Genomic DNA, 12,198 nt, shown 5'->3' with positions numbered 1-12,198 from the left:
CCGTACCCTCAACACAAGCCAGCCAGGGTCACCATTGGTCCAAGGCGGCGTAGGGAGATCTCTCGATCCATTCTGGAGCCCCGACACCTTCAGAGGGAGGTGATGAACTGGTGTGGAAGTTGAACTTTGGACACGGGAGACAAGGCGGTGAAGGGACAAAGACCATGCACGTGGTGGTTTGGATCATTTTATTAAAGCTTTGATTCTTTTATTAGACCCAAGAGCAAAAAGAAGCACACCCAATGACAGCCGCCAATTGAGTTCAATCAAAAGAAAAGCAATTCACAAAGGAAAATCCAAATGTGTACGTGGTGTACTGATGTGGCTGGCATGAGGCCGGCGATGCTTATTCGAGGCCGGCGATGCTTATTGTGGGCTAACCCGCTCGCCGCGCCTGCTCGCTGTCTTCTAGTAGGCCAGCTGAAGCAGCAGATGGACCAAGGTGGTCACCAGCAGAGCAGGTGAGTAGGACAGGCCCTTGGCATTTCTGTTACCAACGGATGTGGTGGTGGTGTTGGTGGTTTTGGCGTTCTTGTTGCCGCTGCTGCCGGAGTTGCCGCCGCTGCTGCCGGAGTTGCCGCCGCTGCCGCCGGAGTTGCCGCCGCCGCTGCCGCCGGAGTTGCCGCCGCTGCCGCCGGAGTTGCCGCCGCTGCCGCCGGAGTTGCCGCCGCCGGAGTTGCCGCCGCTGCCGCCGGAGTTGCCGCCGCTGCCGCCGGAGTTGCCGCCGCCGCCGTCGTCGGTGGTCACTTGGGAATGGCAGATGCAAACAAAATTGGAAACCGTCAGCGGGCAAAATTTGAACTTGCCGCACACTTTAGTACCCTAACCCTCCTCACTATTAAATACAAAATGTTTTGACAACACGGATCAATAAAAAACACATTTTGTTGCATGTGTCGCACGACAAGGTTTCGTGAGTGAATTTGCCTGCAACATCAGAGGTTAACATTCGCTCAAGTGTGTTGGATGCCAACTGAATTGGAATTTTGGAGCTCTTTAGTCAGGGGCATAGCTTGCTAACTTCTCTCTTAAATGCATTGGTTGACATTTGTTTGGCGTGCATGGTTGTGCGTTCTGTCTGCATGTGCCCTGTGGGAAAGAAATGGTGCGCAAAAAGGTTTCGTGTGGCCAGAGGCGAATCGCACAACATCAAACCTTCGACTTTGAACTTTTGCTCTTTTGTCATGCCGCCGCCCGACGCCTGGTATGTTCCCATGGAATCTGCCTTCAGCTTCAGGATCTTCAGGGAGTCCTCGAGAGGTCCACCTCTCTCGTACTCGGCAGTGTCGGCGTCAATAGGCGTGTTCGTGGGAGTACCTATCTTCACCCAGCTGACTGTGCCGCTCTTAGCGCCAGTGGCTTTCAGCTTGAGCTTCCCTCCCACACGGCCGTTGCACGTCACCTCTGTTGGGCCGCCAACGCAGTCTGCCACTGCCAGCACAAGAAAAGCAGGATTGGTCAAAGTATCACACACTCTCGGTGCAAAGTACAAGGAAGACAAAGTAGCAACTCAAAGATGCTGCGATTTTGCTGTTTTGGACAAAATGTTGGCTCAAGGGTTTTTGGAAGCCAACTGAATTGGAATTTTGGAGTGCTTTTGAGGCATAACTTGCCAACTTTTCTGTCTGCATGGGAAAGAAATGCTGCACTAAATGGTTTCACGTGCCCGGCGGCTTCCCCCCCAACATCAAACCATTGACGATGAACTCTTGCTTCCCATTGATGCCAGTGGCCGTGGCCTTGTACGTTGCCTCGTCGCCGTCTGCCAGTTGTAAGATCTTCAGGGTTTCCTTGTGGTCTCCACTTTTCGTGTACTTTTCAGTGTCAGTCGGATCAGAATCCCCTTTCGTCCAGGTGACATCTTCGCTAGCGCCAGTGGCTTTCAACTCGAGTTCTCCTCCCGGCTTGCCATTGCACGTCACGGCTGAGTTACCGCCCTTACATGTCGCCGCTGCCAGCACAAAAACAGCAATATTGGCCAAAATATTACTCACTCAAAAAATAATAATTCATCTCCACTTGTTCCGATTTTTTTTTTCTTGTTTGAGCTGAAAATTTGTCTCTAGTTTTGAACAAGAAGTGCACGTACAGTGTTATGCTTAGAAGTTTTTTTTTTTTTTAACGTGACTCTCGATCAAATTGATTTTGCATCCGTTTTGGAGGTGCCCGCTTCCCGTCCCTATAGGATTTGTTTGAAAAAAGAAGACAAAAAATCCAATAGATACTTTCATTATTTTCACCCCCGCAACGTCATGTTGTCTTTGTCAACGTAAAAACGTCTTTCTCGTTACTATTTTTGTATGTTAAATAAGTCGGAACGTATTCTCTTTAATGATCTCTATGATACTGAAATGTATCAGAAATGATACCGAAAATTGATTTCGCGGCAGGAGCACCTAATCGGAGACGGCACGCGACTGACAAAATCATGCCTCAAGACCGTTTACAAGACGAAATTAAAATCAATCAAAAGAGAAAAAAACAAAAACATTCCAGATTCCGTACCTCGTCCACTTTGCTGGCAAAGGACGAGGGCCAAGCACAGGAGCTTGAGGTCCAGCTTCATTGTCGTTCTCAAAGACGGATCGGATCGGAAGTCAGCTGCTGCTGTCTGTCTGTCTGTCTGTCTGTCTGTCTGCCTGCCGGGGAGCTGAAAGTGTGAAGAGATGCGAGCGAGCACGCCAACTAACCAAGGCAAATGATCCCAATCCCCCAGTCGGCCGGAGAAAAGCACAAACGTCTCGAGCAAAGGTAGCAAAGGACCTCGGCCTCGTCATAGTCGTGCTTTGAAAGTCTGTCGATTTGTTGCTTGTTCATTGGCTGGATTTGGGCTCTTTATTTCCATCACGTAAGGCGCTTTGAAAGAACCCAAAAGCGGCCGTCAAAGTTAAAGAATGCCCATGATCTTGCAATGCAATAGTTGTCTTCCATGTACTCAAACTTGACCCAAAACAAGCTTTTTAGCTTCATTGCAAATTGAATCAGTCCAGAGCTACATTTGAATACAGGTTCTATTTTCGATCCATATTTTCAACGTCACCATGTGCTTTAACCTCTACTGCATTTATTTGACATTTTTCCAATCAAACGGGTTTTTTCGGCGTCACTTTTTTTTAAAAGAAAATCGACAGCCGGTGACAGCCAAATATTTGGCGATTACTTTAATACCTGCTTTCTTTACTACATGTTCGTATTTTGTTTTTCTTGAAGATACGCAAAACATTGATTCTAAACACCGCACAAGCTGACTTCAAGTCAAGTTTATTTGTATAGCCCTAAATCACAAGCAGTCTCAAAGGGCTTCACTTAGACAAAAGTTGACAATTATTCTCAAAGCATCCCCTGAGCTTCCTTGCGACCATGCGTGTTTGCGCAAGAGATGACGTGCGCTGATACATAACACAATAAATTCATTCCATGCCATCGCATGAATGGAACAGAGCAGAGTCCACTTCCGGACAAAGCGTAAAACACAAACTTCAGATGGAGCAAAAACGCTCACTTGAAAGCAATGATCTATGCGCGTGACCTCAAGTGCAACAAATACTCAAAGGGCGGCTTTGCAGACGTGATGTAGTATCGATTCAGCCTGAAGTCTGCCCAATGCCTAACCCGAACCCGCTCCATATGTTCAGCCTCTCGAGATGAACTCTGATGTGAATTGGGGCGATATAAATGAAACGGAATTGAATCGTAAGGACTCGCCGGTGCAGTTCAGTCACCTTTTTTTCTTTTCTTTCAATTCAGGGCTCAAGCGCAACCGAGTTGTCACGGTAACGGAAGCCATACTTGTCATATTCGCACCTCATTTGAATGAGACAGGGCAACCCTCTCAAATGAATTCATTTAAGCAAGACCCGAAATGGGCTATGTAAATAAAAGTGCCTAATGTCTCCACGGACTGCGGTTTGAAATAGAGATTTACTTAAGTGTGTTCACTGGTCATACAGGGTCCTTTTTGTATGGAATGGCCTCTTTTGTAAATAAGCAAGAAAGCAACTCATCGGCTTGGATTAAAGCAATTACGGTTCCAAATACGATTGTCAAGATGCGTGTTCTCTTGGGAAATGATGGTTGTCGTCGTCACTGTATCTCAAAAGGTATGCTATTTATTAAAAGACCCACAAAAAACCTTTTGAACTGGGGCTGAAAATAAAAATCAACTGTGACTGTGAGATATCATGTGATTTCTCGGATTCGTCAGCAACATAATGCCTTAATGTAAGCCCGAGTGAGATGTTCAGTCTGTGTCTTAAAAATTGGTACCATATAAACCTCAACACTTAATACTACAATGACTCACAAAACGTAATTTCAATTACAAACACTGTAAGAAATGTTTCATTTTTGCTTCCTATCCCCATCTACTTTTACCACAAGGGAAGACAATCACCAAAGACTAACTCTGAACGTAGTGGCAAAGACACGTTTACAAAGTACTCTTTCACTACAAGTTGCCTTTGAATTTGGGAACGGTGTCCCATTTCATTTAGGTTTCAGGTTTTTGAAGCCTTTTCTCCCCAAAGCCAGCAAACTCCCACCTCCCTCTACTAGCTCCTGACTTCCTAACTGAGGCTGAAGCGGGCACGCCCTTTGTCCAAGACCCTGCTTTAGTTCTTGTCCCGCTCTATGGGCCCTCGCCTGTTTCCCCGACTCACAGCGCGCCCGCGTCCTCTCGTCCCTCCTGGCGGCCCCCCCTCGCGGCCCGCTAGGAGTGGGGAAGTGAGTGGCGTGTTGAGGATTTGAGTACGGCGAATCGGGTAAACCCGTGAGCGAGAGAGGCTGGACTACTGTGTTGGTGAGGGTGGGCGACAGCTGGTGACGTTGGGGTCGAAGGTGTTTGGGGGATGCGTGTTTGTGGTATGTGTTTTTAACACACATTTGCTTCCTCCGCTCCTTCGACTGCTCCTCCAGCTCTACACGGGACACAGAATAGAAAGTCTGGGTGTCCCACAAAAAAGATGTTTACTCCATCTTAACTCGGTCCTCTCTTCTCTGGTACTTTGTTGAGGCCAGTGGTTGTATCGCCGTAAAGTTTACCTTCCTCACCGTAAGCGCCATCGTTGTCGTCGTCGTCTTCCTTCTGGCTACGTCGCTGCTCCAAGGCTTGCTTCACTGAGTCTAAAAGCCCAAACATCTCGCAAAGGGAATTCAAGATGATGACATCTGGAACAAAAACAAATGCTTTGTGACTTGAATGTCTGAAGCTCGAGAGATCTTCTGCATGAAAGATTTTTTTTTTCCCACTGTGTGGACTCACCAGTCTCCTGTAGAGCAGCTTTGTCGCTGCGAATCTCCACTCCTTTCAAAGTGGCCAATAAGTGAGCCTGAAGACCGGACAGGACCTCCTCCATCAGCCCAAATTCAGCTACACCCTTCCATAAGTTTAATACGCCATCTAAGCACAAACAAATTTGAGGCAGAAAAACAGTTTCATGATGTGTGGCAGTGGGATTATTTTCTTTGGTAGGGGTGTTCCCAAAATAACCCAAAAAAATACAAACCCAACTGGTGATTCAGATTCATTCTACGCTTCTTAAGAGGGACGGGTGAAAATATGTGAAATAATTCTCCGAAAAGAAATACCCAAGTTATCTTGCCTGGACAATTGGGGGTCAGTGCCCACACGGCCACCCGTCTAGCTACGGTACGGAATAAAGGCTGTTTCCATTAGGTCTATTAATAAGAGATCTGAATCATTAAAAAATGATGACTATTAAATTTCTCCCACATTTCTCCCACTCTCCAGTCACAAAGCTTTAGTTAGGTTGCAAACTTCTTTTATTAGTGAAGTTTTCTTCAACGTAGCCTACATGTCGCATTCAGGGCATCTCATTGATCCTTTGTTTCCTCCCAGAAGGATAGACACACTTAAAAATATACATTCCTGACTTGACTAACAAATATTGCCCTGAATTCTAAAGTAGACACAATTTTAGCTGCTTGCTCGGCAGATATAAAAAGCATCCTTTCTTCCAGCTCTAAAAGGTGGAGATAACTTGCATTTATATTCTAGCTTGACTCAAACAAAAAAAGGTGCATTTTATTTACCCGGCATGTCACTCCTCTTCCTCTTTGCATGTCCATTGGCTGTGGTGACGTGTGTGGAGCTCCACTCGCCCCCAAATTTATCTTCCAAGGCTTCCGCCAAGTCAGCTGCATCATGGAGAGACTCTCCTAAAAGAGAGGGGGGGGGGGCGGGGTGACCAAATGAGAGATACAATCTGAGACAAGTGATTAATTTATTCATAAGCATATACTTGTATGTTAGTTGGCAATGTCAAAATGTTATTAATTTTTTTTATGATAGAGACACTTGGAAACTGAAATAAAAATAATTCCTTTTGCTTTGGAAAAAAAAGAAATCTTTGACTGAAAAGGAAGCTGGATGGCAGAAAATGTTGATCTAATTGCAAACTTTATAACCTCAGGGGCATTTGGTTTGAGGTTCCTTTATAATAGTGATAAGGCTGGGGAAAGACTAATGCACCAATTATTTTTTTGGTAGCTTTCAAAGTATTTCATTATCTTGGTAGACAGATAAATTAAATCCTGGGGGGTTCCGCAAACATGGAACAACAACACGCCAAAGGGGGAGACATGAGCGATAGAATGCAGCAAATTGAAAGTAGCCAACTACCAGGGCAGTGTTCCGTTTACAATACAAAATATTTATAGATTTCTTTTTAATGGTAATTTTGCACAGCCTGCTAATGAGTCATAGTGTTTGGTTATGGTGTACCTGTCAAGGGAGGCACCTGCCCTCCAAGAGACTCCAGAGCCAGAGATGAGGGGTTAGGCTGCACGGACGTCCCAAGGGGAAGTTGCGAGCTGTTGATCAGCATGTCAAATTTAGTGCTGCGGCACGTGTTGCTGCACACCGTATCATGCTGGTAGAAGTCGATCTGGCCAGAGTCCATCATTTTCCTGCATGAAAAAGAAGCGGGTTGTACCAAATATTGTTACTGGTTTCAGCCTGAGATCCCAGTATTTGCTCAAACAAAGACCTCTGTAGGATAAAAGACAAAAAACAACAGATATTGCCTTTGAGTCTGTGTATTGACTCGCGTGTTTTCAAATACTGAGACGAAACATGAGCAAGTTGGTGAAGATTACGATCAGTCAATGACAGGAAACACGCAGACGGACAGAAATGAAATTAACAGTCAGGTTTACAGTCACAGATTGAGAATTGAAGCCTCACCATGCAAGTAAACAACTTCATGTCCAACTAACGTCATTCTTTTCCCCTTTTCAAAATCAAATGTGCCACTTTTCTTATTATCTCTTTAAGGTTTTATCATTTCCATCAATTCGATAAGATTAATCTTTGTCTCATCAGACCACAAAACATTTCCCCAGAATTTATGAGTCTTGTCCGTTTTTTCCCCCCCACTCATTGTTTTTGCTAATAGGATAATTTTTTCCCCCCAGGGATGGCCTCCATATGTTTGCTTATGGCGACAATCTTATTCCATTCCTTTATTTTATTTTTCCAATGTAATAAAAAATTGAGATAACTGCATCCTGACTAGAATACACTAAAGTCTGTTACGTTACACAATCTGTCCCTACAAAGCCATGAAAAAAAAAAAAAGCAGAGAAAAGTTTTAAAAATAAATGAATTAGGTCTACCTGAGCATAACCCCGCCTAGTCTGATGGCCCTTTTCCAGTCCTTCAGGGTGGCTTTACCCGCCAGGTGTACAAACTGCTTAGGACTGATAAGCTGGTCATTAAACTGTGAAAACAAGTCAACAGTGTGCGCTTATAAACAAACAAGCAAAGACAGAGAAGACGTGAATAAAAAAAAAAAAATAATTCCACTTACTTTGACACATCTAACATTGATTCCAGGGCACACAAACTTCTTGAAGAGTAAAACTGCTCTACTTTCTCCACAAGTGATTGGATAGCCATATTCCACACTTTCACCCTCGGATTTATTGTCATCTACAAAGATAGAGTGTCAAAAAATATATTAAAAAGCCTGTTGATATTTTTCTATCTGTGCAAAAATCAGTTGAGTGTATTTTATGAATGACTTCACATAGATGTGGGCTAAATAGTTCTTACCATGTTGAGTCTCGATGGCCAAGACAGTGCTGCTTGTATCTGCAATATCATAATTTCCCCTGCAGAGGGCAACAAAATATGACGTGAAAAAAATTGTCCACACTCAAGTACAGTTGGTTAGGCTGGTTGACCTTCAACAAATTTCAATTTTGCCTCATAAGGCAGAGATTCTCGGTTCGAATCTCAGTCCCGGGGTCTCCTATGTGGAGTTCCCATTCCATGCGAATGAAAATTCAGAATTTTCCATCTACATTCCAAAAACCAGCCCTTCTCAAAATGCAACATTAACTCTGGAAGTGTTTACATTATCAAATGATCACTTGTACAACATTCCTAGGAAATAAAGTCCCACAATTGGTGAACTATTTTTAAAAGAGGCCCACAGGTCATTCATGTGTTGGTGACCCTTGCTCTAAATTTTTCATCAGAGTGGATGTAAGTTAAAGCCCTTATTTATTATTTATCGATTATTTACTTATTTATTTTATTATTATTTTTTATTTGTTTTGTTTACATGTCAATCACACCGATGATGGTGTGCTGGAATATTGCACCATATTGGTAGTCGTTTCCAAAATGTTGCCTCTGTCATACACGGTCCAGACGTATTTTGAGTTTTTTTTTAAATCTATTTCAGGCAAAGGATTTTGAAATTAAGGTTATATTTATGATCATGCCTATTTGTTCAAGTGAGTTTACGACGGTCCTGACATACGACATTCAAGGCCAAGATTGGCTCATTGTCACATTGTTTTTTCTACAAATATTTGCTGTAGTTATACAAATATTGACTGTAATCATGACATTTTCAGGTTACAAACAGCACACAATGAACTAGTTAACACTGTGCAAAAGTAGGTCGGTGCAAGAAGTCATGCACAGTTACCGCCATATGTTTACATTTGATACTTTTACATATATAGTCAAACTTAACCAATGAAAATTGCTTTTGAATCCAGGTTCAAGAATCATTAAAATAGCCTGAACAAAAATAAGGTAGCCTTAACTGTTTTTTGTTGCACACCATTTGGAGGCAATCACTAGTCATATGAAAACTTTCAAGGAGATTTCTGCACCTATCAGCATTTTCTTTTTTTTTCAGAGCAAACTGCTCCAGTTTCCTCATGTTTGAAGGGTGCTTTCTCCAGAGTTTCAGCTCCTTCCATAAATGTTCAATTGGATATTAAATATTCACATCAGGGCTCATGGAAAGTCACTTCGGAAAACTCTGATGTGTTATTAGTCAGTCTTGAGTGTTTTTAGCTGTGTTTTGGGTCATTACACTGTTGCAAGATCCATGACCTGTGTCTAAAAGCAAGCTTTGCAACACTGGACAGGACATTTTTCTCGAGTACACCTCGATAGTTTTGAGATTTTATTGTACCTAGCACAGATTTAAGACATCCTGTGCCAGAGGTAGCAAAGCAGCCTCAGAACCGAACAGAACTTCTCCATGTTTCACAAAGCGTTCTTATCCTTGCATCCTTTATTTTTGTGTCTGTGAACAAAGAGCTGATGTGCACTGCCAAAACGTTCCAGTTTTTGTTTCAAATTCCAGTTGACTACGAGTCCTTAATTCTCGAGTAGTCACCGATACCAAGTACCGATACCACTCACACTTTTGATACACAAGATTTCCTCCAAAGAACATTCACGAATTATTATTCTAAACAAAGACCTATAAATCCCAATATAAATAAATCCTTAAATTTACATGAAATTAATGGTGATTTTCTACTCTCCTAATTTCTATTTCCTGTTCACAAAATGGCCACAAGTACCGATACCTTGAAATAGATTCATTAATTCATCAATTAGAAGAATTCTTCTGAACCACAATTCAAAGCCAGTGTCTGATTTTCATTTTATATATACATATATATATATAGTATATATTTTATATTCTATATTAAATTATATGAGATCTTATTTTTATGTAATAACTGATTCAAGTTATTTCTGTGTGAGTTTTTCTTTCATGAACACAAGAGTACCAACAATTTAGTCCACGTGTACAATAGAATCAGGTTTATATTGCTACTTATTATGTAACATTTATGAGACTGGTGAATCTAGTTAAATAGATGTCAAGTGTGTGTTGTCATAAGCGGTGTCTATGGCAACGTCCATAGTATTTACCCATGCAAGACAGGCTGCAGGTGCAGGATGACTTGAGCCTTATGGTTGTTGCCACTGGACCCCCCTTCCTCTTCCTTCTCCATCATGAGATCCCCTGCAGACACAATGACCTCAACACCCCTCCTCACAGAGCTGCACGCACAGAGACCCAGCCACGCATGTTAACAGCAGGATCTAGACCAAATAAACGCACACACGCACAGACGCTATCTTCACGCACGCACACACAAAAACACATGAAAGCCTCTACCCCAAGCCGTGACATCTGACATGCAACCACCATAAAAAAAAAAAAAAAATGAATGCATGACAAAGGGCTTAAAAAGGAATAATCTACATATAAAATGGTCACGGTCCAAAACAAGCCTATACATTAAGGTAATGCACACATGAGGAGATGAATACATTATAATCTGTTCTTTTAACAATGGAACAACATGCAATCAACAGGTGAAGGCAACCTGTCATATATATATATATATATATATAACCATATTGGTCCCTTAAAATTGAAATTGAATGCCACTCCCCTCACAATTAGGCTGTGTGATATGAAAACATAATGACAATGGTGAGTAGTAATCACATCATAATGACAGTTATCAAATATCGATTAAACCTTTAATAAGTGGGAGGAGTCATAATGTATTGTACTTTGTGGGGTTAAACGGGATCAAGCAGAGCAACAAAATGGATTTTCATAATGGCAATCACGGAACTCTGTCATATTTTATAAGGTCAAATGTGTTTAGCATTCATCATGCATCAGCTTTATCTACTTGAGATCTAGGAATATACAAACGGGATACAAATGAGGCAAATAATGATATACAAATATACCAATAATTAAAAAGTAATTATTTGTAGTTATCATACGAGAAGCATTTGAACCAATGTCTCCAGATCAGGGATTGGACTCGAGTAGGTCTGGATGGACGTTATACAGTAGCAAGGAGCTGCAATATATTATTGTAATTGTATTATAATTTGAATCAGGCAAGTTCATCACCAAAATACTCATCTGAGTTGAAAGTTTAGGGGATCCTTTTGCTCAGTATGGTCAAAAAACTATTATGTAAAGAAAAAAAATGCTCTTATTCTTGAGACTTACAACTGACTGCGTTCATTTTGTTATAATTTGCACAACACCCTATGTCAGTCGTGCACAAAACCGGTCAAATATGAATGCACAAAGAGGTCATTACTAACCGTCTATGAAAAAATATTCGTTGCCAAATGCAAGAGCTCCAACATAGCAACACTAGCAAGAGCGAGAGCTTGAGCCGCGTTGCGTGCTTCCCTCACACTCCTTCACCCACTCAAAGTGACGTCTGCAAGCGCGGAGTCACGCACAGCCCCGGCACGCACGTTCTCCAACAAGCGCACAAACCCACTTGATCTACACACAAGCGCGCATACGTATTCGAACCAAAGCAAAAAACAAACAAAAAAAACCACCAAACCCTAAACTAGCACCTGCTACTTTGAGTCAACATTGTCATAGTTTGACTTACCGTTGTTGAGCAGGGCACGGATCTCCTCATCCTCCGCCGGCCAGAGGGGTAGGAGAGCATGCGCCGTGACGCGTCCACGCTCCCCGCACTGAAGGCAGCCTTTGCCTGAGAAGCATCTGTCCCGCTGTCACGACAAGCGGCGCGTTCGCACGCGATGCTGTGTAAATCGGTCAAATTACTCTTATGTGCGAGGGCGCTGCTTGATTGGCACGCCTCTCGGCCAGTTGCGGACTACGCAAGACACGCAACGTACACACGCACACAAGGTACTCTAAAAAGCAAACATTATAAATGTTCAAATGTCACTCGTGTAGATTCTCCTCCTTTGTTTTGCAACGTACCTCACGAGGAGACGTGCTTTTGTCAAAGGGTGACGGGGGGCGTATACGTGGAGTGTTCTAACATGTCAACAACTTCAATTAATCAGGAAAAAAAGGGTAGTAGATCCGAGTTCAGCGTTACCTTCCCTGT

General features: G+C 42.8%; 1 protein-coding gene across 5 annotated transcripts; it reads right to left on the bottom strand.

The window, feature by feature from the left end:
• Positions 1-3,713: 3,713 nt before the first annotated feature.
• Positions 3,714-12,197, bottom strand: LOC119136165 (glucocorticoid modulatory element-binding protein 1-like). 5 transcript variants are annotated; one of them, XM_037274457.1, is made up of 11 exons: positions 12,069-12,197; positions 11,728-11,884; positions 10,214-10,345; positions 8,075-8,133; positions 7,830-7,951; positions 7,636-7,739; positions 6,743-6,927; positions 6,052-6,177; positions 5,261-5,398; positions 5,041-5,166; positions 3,714-4,916 (listed from the first exon to the last, which is right to left on the bottom strand). In XM_037274457.1, the coding sequence occupies exons 3-11, from the start codon at positions 10,297-10,299 to the stop codon at positions 4,486-4,488; spliced, it is 1,377 nt and encodes a 458-aa protein (XP_037130352.1). In that variant the 5' UTR covers positions 10,300-10,345; positions 11,728-11,884; positions 12,069-12,197; the 3' UTR covers positions 3,714-4,485. The 5 variants fall into 5 exon arrangements, with proteins under 5 accessions (XP_037130352.1, XP_037130353.1, XP_037130351.1 ...); XM_037274458.1 differs by having other exon boundaries at positions 10,214-10,387; positions 11,728-12,184; XM_037274456.1 differs by having other exon boundaries at positions 11,728-12,184.
• Between the last annotated feature and the right edge of the window lies 1 nt (position 12,198).

Source organism: Syngnathus acus, chromosome 16 (assembly GCF_901709675.1).
Source record: "Syngnathus acus chromosome 16, fSynAcu1.2, whole genome shotgun sequence".
Lineage (NCBI taxonomy): Eukaryota > Metazoa > Chordata > Actinopteri > Syngnathiformes > Syngnathidae > Syngnathus > Syngnathus acus.
The sequence above is the reverse complement of the archived record's forward strand: the minus strand, read 5'-3'. Positions and strand labels throughout refer to the sequence as shown.